Genomic DNA, 13,374 nt, shown 5'->3' on the forward strand with positions numbered 1-13,374 from the left:
CTTTTGCACTGGAGTACAAAACTTCTTCCGTGAATAAAAGAGTTGAGCTCTTGAAAGCATTGTTCAGTTCACAGAATGAGCTCCTGGCAATGTAGCACTGCAGGATTGGTCCTCTGCAATTCAGAGGGCAATTGCTAGTAACAAATCACTTGCCAGTTACTCAGTAAAACAGAAGACCTTTAATGTTCTACTAAATTCTTTCAGTCTGTCAAAATGCCACTTTCACTCACATAATTCACTCCAACTTCTAACATGCAGTCTCCCATTTTGCTTATATAGTGATTGTCTCCAACTCAGTATGTCAAAGGATCAAATCTCTCATCTTTCCTTTCTTCTTCTAAACCAGGGGTCTCCAAACCCCGACCCAGGGGACAGATGCGGACCGCAGCAAGTCTCTTTCCGGACCGCGGCCAACCTCTTGTCCCCTGAAAGCTCTGGCCCACTCAACTGAACACAACCAGAATTGTGCTCTGATTGTGTCTGGAGGGTGTTCTGAGGGCCAGAGAGGTTGAATGAATGAGCCCTTTGATTCATTTATTCACTCATGTAAGTTCTATCTCTAATTTATTTATTTAATAATTTATATTTAATAAATTTATTATGTAATTTATAAATTATTTATTTATTTAATTTATTTTTCCGGCCCTCCACACCACGCTAGATATTTGATGCGGCCCTCTGGCCCAAACGTTTGGAGACCCCTGTTCTAAACTACTGACACCTGTTGAACAGGCACAAAGCCTTGACTTTATTGTCAATTCCCCTCTATTCCCCGTACTACATTTCTTGCCAAAACCATGATTTCTCCCTTTACAATACTGCAAAAATATCTCCTAATTCCTCAGCAAAAGCTCTAGTTCACACTGGGTAATCTCTCACCTTGACTCAGTCACCTTCTCCTTGCTTGTCTCTTTTGGTTCTCTCACTTCCATTCAGAACTCTGCAGCTCAGACTCTTCACCTCTCTCATTGCAATGCATCTCATCCCGTTACAAGTCCTACACTAGCTTCCTACCTGCTCCCAGATGTGGCACAAACTCCTTACCTTCAAGTTCTTTATCCATGCTGTTGCCCTTCTTTCACCTGCCACTTTCATATCGTGAAAGCGGCAGGTGAAAAGTGGCACCTGCCACTTTCATATCCACTCCTGTTTGTTCCTTTCATTTCACCAGTTCCATCATTCTCAGCCCAGAGCCAGCTTTAAGCCAATTGAATCAATTGCTCCCAACTGCATCCTGCTCCAGGGTAATCTACTCGAGTCTTTATGCAAATTTATGTTAAAATGTGCTTAGATCAGTCTGGTTCATTAACTTACATGCACTTTTTAAGTGCACATTTTGATTGCTTTCCATTCTACTATAGAGATATAAACTTATAATAAATTTTATTTATATCTCTAAGATTCTACAGACCTTGGCTGTGAACCTGGGGCCCCACATAACACTGTCATCACTTCTCTTTTCTTGGGATTCTCTTTAACGATCTGTGTGCAAGAACTTTGGTTATCATTTCCAGATGTACAAACTCCTTTACACAAGTAGAAAGATCTTAGGCTCTAGGGTCCACAAGTATTTTCCTGGCTTACTAGCAAAGTAGCTATTTGTCCCCAAACACTTCCCAATGCTCCCATACATACTCCAACAAACTTGCATCGAGATGTCTCCAATGCCCATTCCCCAACATCTTTATCTAGTGATTTTTGATTCATTCAAGGGAGGCTATACTAAAAGTGCCTCTGAGCATATGCAGAGTGCCATTTCCTGTCCAATGAGCAAGTACAGCCTGCTCCTCTCCACACATAAGAAAAATGGCTTGTACAACAAAGTGCAATGCTCTTCCACATGTCTGGGTCCCTGTCACTATAAAATTTAGTTCTTATTTTTTTTTCTCAACTCACATCCAGCGGCTTTTCACAATTAAATACTGCCTTCTCCCACTCCAAAGCTCTTGCTATAAGGCTTTCATTTTTGGACCCACTCAGGTACAGGATTTCATTTGTGCCACCATACCATACAACAAGAATCTGTTTATCACCACCAGGGCTAAAAAAAAAAGGGGGGGGGGCTAGTGAGCACACTCTTTCACAAAATAAGTCAATGCCAAGTTTTATGTGCTAGCTCCTTCCTGCAAAGCAGCTTCTTTGGAGTCCCTCCCCCTTTCCTTAATCAGCATTCTGAAGAAAACAAGGAGTTGGGAAGAGGGAATTGTTGCAGAATTTGAAATGGAAAATTTGCTGCACAGAGCCTACTTTTCATTTTACCCACTTGCTTTGTTTTTTCTGGTGTGTTCATTTGGAATGAGAGTGTGCTGGGTAAGGGGAGGTTAGGATTGCCTGGTAGTAGCAGAGGGAGAGGAGGAATATTAAGCATTCAATCTGCTCATACACTCTGGAAGCAGGCTTCCTGTTGCTTTGCTGCCCCAAGCAGGAGAGAGAGAACTGTGCTATGTCCTGGCACTCAAAGCACACAGATGCCGGCACCATGGCAAGCACCCATACAAATGGAGCAAAAATGCTCAGTCCTGCTGAGAAGCTCCTCCTCCTTTCCCTCCCAAAGTTGAATATGCAACTCCCATCCAGCGGCAGTGAGAGAAATTTTTCACTCAGAACATCCTTTCCTATTGATTGCCTCAGGTGAGAAGAGAATTATGTTGCTGGAGCCTGCCTCAAATACAGCCCACTTATTCTTCCCCTGCTTACCCTGCAACTCTATTGTCTCTCGTGAACCTCTCAGGGGAGGGACCTGGCCTCTCATTCTTTGTAAAGTGCCAAGTACATGGACGGTACAAGAACAGCAAGCCCACTTCTGAAACTAGGGGCCACCACATATTAAATTTGGCTTCAGTAGCCCACAGAGGGTATACCTGATGGCAATTATGGGCTTGCCACTGCATAATGTGGGATATGTCCTTCATGAAGGATGCATAATTAATATAGATCTATAAAGAGTCAGGAACACATAGGAGCAAATGACACTTGAGTCATAGCCCCAAGTGAGAACTAATTATACATAAGTATTTTGGGACTTACTGTTTACCTACTAACATAGGGAAATGCTACCATTTGAAAGAGTACTTTTCCATTCTGCCTAGCTTCTAAACAGTTAGCTTTATTCAAGATCTGAAAAATTTAAATGAGAATTTATCTCTGGGAACAATTATGCTAATATTTCCAGAAAATGTGTTTGCTTTGTTAAATTGAGCTTCAAAAGCATTTCAATTGAACACACATTTGTGATTGCAAGTAAGGCCTATTCTTATATCCATTCAAAATGTTTACTTTATTACAGCTCATTACAAATATGCTGCCTAAAATGCAACAGCATGACTCTTCAATTTCCAGTCCATAATTTCATGATAATTATATGTAATAGTATGCATGGGCTGACTTCTCCGCCTAACAAAGCCCAGATTGGTGTGATAGCAGTTCCACTCTCCCCATGGCATAATATTCTCTGTATAGGAACATTCTTTTACACACACACACACACACACACACACACACACACACACACACTTAATCGCACATTTTCAGTCTGTTTTATATTCTCTCATTTGGGTTGCACTACACTAAAAGCACAAATGTGATCTCAAAAGACTAATGGTATATCTCACATAGCCAATGCTGGCAACTAAGAAATATGTATTCTATTAACTAGCTAGTCATTTAAAAGGTTGCTAGAACACAGATCCTCAAATGTTGTAGGTTTGCTATTTTAAAATGATACTGTTGGAATGCAGCTTCTTCATTCAACCACAACCCAAATTATATTTTTATGAGTTAAATTACCATTTCAATCACATATTTTAAAATGTTTTGCCATTTTTGCCTGTGGCTTGTTCATGAAGCCATGGCATTTTACATTGTTCTGACATGTTCTTGAAACTAGAATACAAAAAGGTTCAAAAAGGTACAGAAAGACGTTATGTAATATGTATGCAACTTCTCTTGTAAAGCAGTTTTTTCCAATGCTATATTAAAGAAACAAACTTTTCTTTTCACGTAAATGAAAATTTGGATTGATCTGAAAGAAACAGTGAATCCAGAACCATGTAACTTGATCCATGTACCCAAGAGAGCTCTATATTTTATGTTTCTCAAACAGTACCTCTTTATACCACATGGCACTTTAAATAGCAGTTTGTGATATGGCATATAAGGGGAGAAGAGAGAGTCTGCTGTTCAAAGGAAAAAAATACAAAATTTTACTGAGTTGTTGGGCATGCCTGAACTAATTATTTGGATCCTGGTCCATTATCTTATTAAAAACAAAATTTAACCAGTGTTGCCAAAAGGCTGGAAAAAAACTAGCAGTCAAATATCCTGCAGCACATTGAAATAAAGTATTTCTGAGGTTCATTCTAAGGGGAAAAGGCTTTCATTTTATTGCTAACGGAGTGATTGCAAATTAAATGAATTAAAAGTTATTTTACAGAACAACTAAGCTGGAAAAGCTGCTGTGATTTTCCTTGATGTGTGCAGATTCTAATCTTTTCCTACACAACCCACTTTAATGAACTTCAAATCAATGGCACATTATTAGGGCCCTAAATTGAGGAGTACAAGTATCTTTTCTCTCTTTCGAAAGGTGAAAAGGGCTTGAGAGAAAAAAGCATCCTTAGTAATGGATGCAGCATCACAGCATGCAGCCTTGCCAGAATGCCCTGTGCTATATGCTATGGTAGGGGAGGCAGATCTGGAAGCTTGAGAGGAGAAAGGGAAAATATTTTCCCTTACCTCCCCATAAGCCTCCCGATTGCCAACGGGAGGTCAAGACTAGCTGGCGCAGGTCTTGGGAGGCAGAGGGGGTGTGTCGGCTGTTCCTGGAGAGGATAGCATCCAGTGCAAGTCACCCACATTGGGTGCCACTTCTCTTGCTTCCAACACATCTCCAACCCTCCCCACATTCTGCCTTCCTCGTGACTCACCGTCATTGGCAGGTGCTCCAGTCGCTGCTGCGGCATGCACGGCTGCTCCAGTCTTGCCGTTGGCATTCTGGAAGCGTGCAGTTTCACAAGCTGTCAAACCACTGTTTGCAACAGCAGTAAAGCAGCTACCACTGCCTGAATGCTACTTCTGGCAGTGATAGAGCCCAATTGGATTGGTCTGTAACTTTATTTGAAAAGAGACGATACTGCTCTCACAGGAATTGCAACTCTTATTAAAAATGAATCAATATAATGCGAGTGTGCTTTCCTTTAGTTTGCATGCTGAACATATGAAAAGCTATTTAGCTAACAATGGATTCCGTAAGTAAAATACATACAGTTCCTAATTTTAAATTCTACTAATAATACACATACATACAGTTTCTTCAACCAGGTGTCAGGATGTACCTATATAGGATGCTTGTATAAAATGATAACACTTGCTTTGAAATAAACTTTCATCCTCCTGAAATACCACAATAGCTACAACCTGAAAACTGGGTATCCTTAATTATCCTATTAATTTTACAGTACTTCAGAGAGCATTTTGAGAATGGGTTATTTATTGAAAGATCTTCCACAGAAACCAGTACTGCCCTTTCTCCCATGATGTCAGTGTCCAGAAGGAACTGCAAAATTCTAAGGCAATAAAGCTCAGGATTGTTCGCAAATATTCATCTCTTGGATCACTGAAAAAATATCTAAATCGTAACATCATATAAAATATTACATCTCTTAATTTAACATGGGTAGGAGGTCTGGTCTAGAGGGTAGAGTTGCCATTAAGCTTGAAGATGACATCTGAACATTGCCAGTTCAAGGTCACTGGAAGCTTCCGTGAGCAGCGAGACCTTGAGAAGCTGACAAGCTGAGCTGAATTGCTCTTGGGTGAGAGACAAGAAAACTGACTCCGCTGCCTTGTGAGAGAAAGAGCTGTTTGTCAACGGTCAGAATGATTACCAGACTGTGAAAAGATCCATCTGGAATGTTGTCATTCTTGAATGCTAGAACTTCTTTGTTTATTATAAAAACAAAATTTATTGGGTAATTTTTAAATTACACAAGAAGCAACCCTCTATGCTACACTTCTACAAAAGAAAATGTGTTAAGCAGAACTCTTATTAAACTACAGGCCATTCAAATTCTACTGGAAAGCATTAGCAAGATTTAAGTTTCTATCAACACAGGCTCTTCTTAAATTTCTCCAGCTGCAGGCCATTTTGATTCGGAATTGCTGAACTAGTTCAGTAAGTGCTACCTTTATTTTAAACAAAAATTGTGTTGAAGAATACTGGAAGTTTAGAAAATCAAAATGAAGTAGTAAGTATGCTTTATAAAAAGGAATGGCAAGTGCTGTTATTTATTTCCTGCTCCATTGCAAAGGTTTAGGTGGCAAGATAAAGTAAAATAACGCTAGCAAAACAATTTCGCCAAGACACACAAAATTCACTGCTCTTACCTTAATTTGGGCAAAAGGTCTATCTAAACTTCCAACGTAAAGGAGGCCAACATTCTGTGGGAGAAGCCTAAAAGAGAAAACACCTTTTAAGAAGTTTTTATGCACTGCAACCATCTTTCAAAACAGTACATGCCTTTCTACAAATAGTGGAAATGGCTAAATGCATAGAAGCCAATAAAGCCTATTTTAAAGAATATGATAGAGTTAATATTGAAAGTACAGAAAATCAATATATTGCACAATGTTAAAAGAGAACTTATCCTTTGAACTAACTGTTCATACATCTTTCACAACAAGAAATGCCCTGATTTGGGGGAAAAACACACTCACTCATAACATGTGAGTAAATGACATAAACAAAGCAAAAATCGCCCCGTCAATATTTTTTGTTCAGTCAGGAGAATTCTGTCTCTGTATACTGCAGAAGCACAATTTTAGTAATAAATTTAAAGTGAGGTATTAAACTCTGGATGCCTTCTTTATTTTGTTAATTTATTCTCAAAATAAAGTATACAATATTAGGTTGAGTCTGAATAATTCTCTCTCTCTTCCCCCCCATACGATGCTTTAAGAAGGTGCTTTAAAAAATCAAAAACCTACTACAGGACCAGAAATTAGTTACATGCAATTTCAGTACAGGCGTGTGCTGCTTAATAACCGTTCGCTTAACAATGGAGCGCATATATGATGGCGGTCAAAGCACAATAAAGATGCTTTTAATGAGGCAATCTCATCTCTCATAGCCTGCAGCAGAGTGTCTGTTCACACAACAGAGAGGCCCTTTATGCAAAGAAGAGGCAATCTATCTCCAGTAGCCTGTGCAGGCAGCTAGTGTCTGGCAGAGAGTGTCTGTTTACACAACAAGGGCAATAGATTGGACTGAATGTTCACTTAATGGCCCAATCGCATAACAACAGAGATCAGAGAATCGTTAAGTGGCACACACCTGTATTCACAAATTCAGATAATATAACAACTGGAATATCAATGCAGACAAACTTCTAATAATCAACATGTCAAGTGAAATTGAGATTCAATAGTTCAGAAGCCAATACAGTATTTTCCTTTAAAGGCACATTTCCACTGAGCAACAGGTATGGTCATTTTCAGCAATGCAAAGCACAATATAAAATTACCACGGGGAGAGGCAAGGATTTCTATTCAGTTGCAGTGGACTTTCCTTCAGTTCTGTGTAATGTTTACTAAAAACCAGCATTATCACTGAAAGTTGCCTTCTGGGCAAAGCTTAAAGGCAACAGCCATCACTACATTTATTACAACATAGGACAGGTGTTGGCTGTTACTTAACTTAGATGCATCCCGGAGGAGTCACAGATTGTTAACAAGAAGCTATTCAGCATGTATTATGATTAGGAAGAAAATATCAGATGTTTTCAAAGGCTCCTTATTTGATATTAAAAGGTTGCCATTTGCAGTGATTTGAATTATTACCTATAGATATATGTTGGCTAATCTTTAGGTCACAGCTAAAGCTCTGAAAATTGCATCAAACTGTAATAAAAATGAAAAGGACCTCTTAATGAATAGCATGCCGTACCTACAAATGACTGTTTCCCTATATTGTGCTGAATATTTTGTCCTATTTATAAATTATTCAAATAAAGAGTCCTATCTCATTTCCTTTGGGAGACTATTACATAGACTAACAGCCATTGCTGTTAGAATTTTTCCTGTCTGCAAGATCTCTATTCTCTCCCTCCATTTCATTCATTTGTGAAAGTGTTTTTGTCTTTAAAGAGAGGTAAGATATGGAAATTATTCAAGGTTCCCCCACAATATTTTTATATAATTGCAGTTTGGCAAATTTCAATTCCTGTGCCTGTTCTTCAGTGTATAAACAAGATAATAAAAGTGATTATGAAAAACAGCATTTGGAAGATGAAGGCAAAAGCATTTGTTTTGAAAACTGCGGAAATCTTTCAACAAAGGATGATAGCATTGCACTCTGTTCTTAAAATATTTATAGCATTTGAATAGTTTAGAAATATATTTTGAAATTGTTTTCCTACACACACACACAATTTAGTATCCAACTCACTCTGATGACCATATCCAATATCCTCTGTAACAGTTCACCTACTTCTAATCCACATCTTTTATCTCCCTAAACACATGTGTGTCAAGTTTAAGGAGGACTATTGTAACCAATGAAGCAATGCTTCTGTGCATGTTCAGTCCAAAGCTGTAGAACAGTGGTTCTTAAATTTTTAGCTCCAGGACCCACTTTTTAGAATGTGAATTAGTCAGGACCCACCAGAAGTGATGTCATGACCAGAAGTGGCATAATCAAGCAAGAAAATTTTTAACAATCCTCAACTGCAATCCTATCCACACTTACCCAGGAGTAAGTCCCATTTACTATCATTGTTAAAAGCATATACATAGTAGCCTGTTCAAAGTACAGACCTGTAACATTTCCCCAAATGCAGTCACATACCATGGTAGCATCAAGTATATTAAAAATAAAACATTGAAATGAATGAGGACCCACCTGAGATTGGCTCGTGACTCACCTAGTGGGTCCTGATCCAAAGTTTGAGAAACACTGCTGTAGAAGATTTTGGCTGCAGTGCTGAAGCGTTAAGCCTTGTCTTCTGTATCTTTGTTCTTTTTTGTAAGTAACAGGAAATCTACTATTCCAATTATGCTTTGCACAACTGCTTCAAATGACGCCTTACAAAATGCCAGTTATGGAAAAATTCACTAGGCAATTTGCTCAGTACACATAACAGTGGCCATTTGAGTGACACTCTGCTCTTGGAACTTGTGGCTGCTGTTCCCTAAAGCAATTTGTTAGACCCCTCCCCTCAAGTTCATAACCATTTTTGTCCAGTACACACTTTCCTGCATCTGTCCTAATTGACAGGTGACCTTATGTTGTAGTTCATGTCATGCCAACATATTTTGTATAGGGATAGTGTTCCTAGGTAAGTCAATGGTAAAACAGGGAAGAGCTTGGGGAACTAAGCACACTATAAGAAGTAGTTGGAAGTGAGTTCCATCAGAGCAGATGGACTATTAATATCACTAAATATTAAATACAAACATACAGTGAGATCATAAACCTCACTTGATTTCACTGGTTTAACAGTACTACCAAATACTTCTTAGAAATGACTAAAAGTCATATCAAAGTCAAATTTGTGCAAATCTAGAAGCACATGGCTTACTTTCACATACGTCTAAATGATGCACAAATATGAGTATGTGGGCAGTAATGGACTAAATTTGCATTTTTTAATCTGAACAGAATATTGTATTTTATTGAGGTGTATGAGTTTTGCTGCATGAAACAAGAACAGGAGAATGATGAGAATATTTAGGCAAGCTAAATAAAATGAAATTTGTATCAACTTCAGTGATACTAAGGAAGCTATGGATTTGTTCAGAAACCACCTTGAAAAATTACTTCTAAATGGTTGCCTTGAAGGCCTAACTGCTTATTTCATTTAGTGACATCTGCTAAGAGTGGGACATCAGGGAGTTGGTTATGGCTCCTTGATTCCCTCAAAATATATGGAATAATTTATTCATGTGAGGCTGACTAATAGGGTTCCGTTAAACTGAATCAACAGACAAAAGGTCTCCAAGGATTATATACATGACCAAACACCACAAGTGTAATTGAACCCTGCTGATGCTATTTGGCACATAAACATTCCAACCACAGTTATTACTGTTGGCATAAACAGCAGCACTACCTATGATCAATCAACAGAATTAACAAGAGCAACAGCAAATAGGACAGTGTGATGGACTCTTTGCTGCTCCAGGCACACAAGGAACCAAATTCAGACTATACCTCTCCAATATCTAACCACGAGAAATTCACCTTGCCTGTCTATTTGATTTATGATTAAGGTTAGCTAAAGAAACTAAACCAAGAATTTTGTGCTTGTTCAAAGAATTCCAACATGAAAATCAATAACAATCATAGTTACTGAGAAGTAAATTCAAATAAGTACAGTGAACCTCCCTCACATGTAAGTGCATACAGGACTTTAAGAATAGCCTTAAAATCAGTTTAGTTCATATGCATTTAGCCATTCTCAACTTTCTTCATCAGAAGAAACAAGAGCCCTTTGTGGCTTAAGACATAAATATTTAATCTATCAGGACTCAATAAACTGCAGAATTTTAGCTCAAAATCATATAGAAGATCATATAGAAGATACCACTGTTAGTAACCTTTTTCCCTATGACTATCTTGCTTGTCTGACCAGGAAAATGCACAAAGGTTGCAATCCTATACACATCATTAAACAGGAAGTGGCCAGAAATATTAACTATATTAAATATATTTATTATAATATTATATTTATTATAATATAATATTAAATATTAAATATATATTAACTATATAGTTAATTATATTAATCATATCATTAACTAAATGCAGATCTTAAAAATATATTATTAATACACAGCAATATACATGTTTTATAAATGATCAGCTGCTGATCACTGTTGGAGACAGGATGCTGGAGTAGGTAGATTTTGTCTGGTCCAGGAGGACTCATTTTTTTAAACTTTGTAAGCATACCAATAGAACTGTTTTATCAAATGAACTTTGTGAACAACCAGTCTGACCAACATTACACACACACACACCCCTGTGGACCCCAATCCAACTACTCATTTCTCCCATTCTCCTTGGATAGGATTGAACCCTTTATTAAATTAATAAAATTAAATATATCAGAGCTGATAAGGGTTTGGTTAGGAAGCTGATTTGTCTCCTATACTAGGAGATGCACAACTCAAGCCTATGCATGTCTACTCAGAAGTAAGTCCCATTAGAGTCAATGGGGCTTACACCCAGGAAAGTGTGGATAGGATTGGGTTGGCAATCACTTCATCGATGGCTGATAAGTATTCCCTTCAAATAGCAAGATTCATCACTTTAAAAATACAGCCTTTCCTCTTCAGTCAAACAACAAGATTAATAAATCACTTTAAAAACAGTACCCTTTTTCTGCTCCTGGCCAAGTAAAGTGTGTGCTTCTCTCCCCCCCCCCCTTTGCCAACTGCATGGAAACAAGTTTAAGACCCCTGGTGACTGGTAAAATAGGAAGCGTTTTATTTGGGTAGGGGGAGGAAAGCGGGAAGGTTTGGAGATCAAAAGGGGGGAGTGGAAGAGGGAAGGGGTTGAAAAGAGAGATTTCACTTTGATGAGAAGCGATCCCAGGCTGGGAACTAGGAACCAACCAGACAAGGATCAGCGAGGGTTAAGGACTGCAAGCTGAGCATGCTCAATACTTGCCAGATGGGGGTTGGAGTCAAAGAGCTTTGGAAACAACATGCAGTGAACACAGAAGGCAGCAGCCTTGGAGTGGAGGGAGAAGAGGGTGGGGCGTTTCTTCTGCTTTCAACTCCGGTTTCTTCTGCTTTAAAAAAAAGTGTAGACGACAGGCTCGTATTCTGCCCAGGGGTGTGACTGTATTGCTGCGAGAGGACATCCCGCACCTCCCCTTTGAGTTCCTGGCGCCTCCCTAAAGAGCTGTGCCTCACAGTTTGAATAACACTGCTATACACACTTTCTCTGGAGTAAACCCAATTAAACGCAATGGGACCTGAATAGAAATGCTTAGGATTGTGCTGTAAGAGACTTGTGCCAACAATGTCTAAAATGCCTTTCCACCCGATATTAACACAGAAGATGTACCAATTCAATTTTAAAATCAGCATGGAAAGATAAGACAGTGTATCTTTCTTTCCTCCCCACTTCCATCCTGGCCCCACAGAATCATTTTTAAAAGCCTTAACTTGTTTCCCCCAAAGCGACTTATACACAGGAACTGACCTTGGACAAGTAAAAATTGCCTTCAGTTGCCAAATTGGTCCTGCCCTCTCCTTTAAAGCATCAGATAGCTCACACAGAAATGCATAGTTACATAGGCTCATGAAAAGGAAAAACAAACAAAAAATAAAACTGTGGGCTAATAACTTTTGAGAATGTTCATCATGGCTATATCTAAAGACCAGTAAAGAGCTCAACTTGTGCATGTCATGGAAAAAAGCATTGTGCAAATGAGGAGCCACAGCCAAAATGGTGCAGATGCTACTGGATGCTAGCCTTACTTCATTGTTAAGGTACCTTAAATTGGGTCCCACTGGGCAGTCTTAATGAACAAAGAAATTCCTTTGGAAGCAGGATTCTCTAAGGTACACTGATCCAGGCTTAAAGACCTTTCATTCACAAGCTCTTCAGGCTTCCTTTCCTGGCAGTATTATTTGATTTGCCCACATAATAAGTCACAGGCCATTTATTTATTTATCTAGCATATGGCATATAATACATGGACTTACATATCAGTTAGACTAGATCAAATGTCAATGTCCAGTTCATGCAGCCATTCAAGAACAGAGTTACCTTCATAGAAAAAGTCAGATCATGGGCCAGTATATGCCTTCAGTTTGCAGCCAGACACGATGTGGTATATAGTTTGGCGGGAGAACCTGCAATCACACTGTTGGGTAGATACTAGCCCCATTTAAACAACTGAGTCCTGACTAACACCATGTAGGGTACGGATCCTGTTCAAAGTTTTCTAGTGCTGGCGAGGTAAGTAAAAACCTGGCACCTTAAGTGTAGGATTGTCTATATAACTACCAGTTTCTGGGTGTTCGACTGCCCATTTAGCTTCAGTGAAACAGAATCCATATAAATAAATACCCAGTGACAGTCCACCTATCCCTTCACCTTTGCATTCTAACATACAGCCCAATCCTACCCAGGACTTGCCCTACCCAAGATTGGGCTGTTATACACAGCTTCCTGCCTGTTGGCAGAGCTTCTTGGACCCACTAGAGTAGGTAAGGCAATAGTGGGGGAAGAGCAGGAGTGAAACTGGGTAGGGACAGAGAAGGAACGGGGCAGAGAGACTGTGGGAGTAGTAGATCCAGCGGTGATTGAGTGTGCTAGATCTTATCCCCTCTTTTTTGCACCTCCCTGCCCCCTTTCTCTCC

The 13,374-nt window shown here is 39.1% G+C and overlaps 1 protein-coding gene across 2 annotated transcripts in view; it reads right to left on the minus strand.

The window, feature by feature from the left end:
• Positions 1–13,374, minus strand: part of RNGTT (RNA guanylyltransferase and 5'-phosphatase) — a 232,203-nt gene that overhangs the window by 15,471 nt on the left and 203,358 nt on the right. For both annotated transcript variants that reach the window (XM_066612600.1, XM_066612605.1), the window contains exon 14: positions 6,385–6,451. In XM_066612600.1, the coding sequence (XP_066468697.1) occupies positions 6,385–6,451 (67 nt within the window). The remainder of the gene's footprint in view (positions 1–6,384; positions 6,452–13,374) is intronic.

Source organism: Tiliqua scincoides, chromosome 1 (genome assembly GCF_035046505.1).
Source record: "Tiliqua scincoides isolate rTilSci1 chromosome 1, rTilSci1.hap2, whole genome shotgun sequence".
NCBI classification, from domain to species: Eukaryota; Metazoa; Chordata; class Lepidosauria; order Squamata; family Scincidae; genus Tiliqua; species Tiliqua scincoides.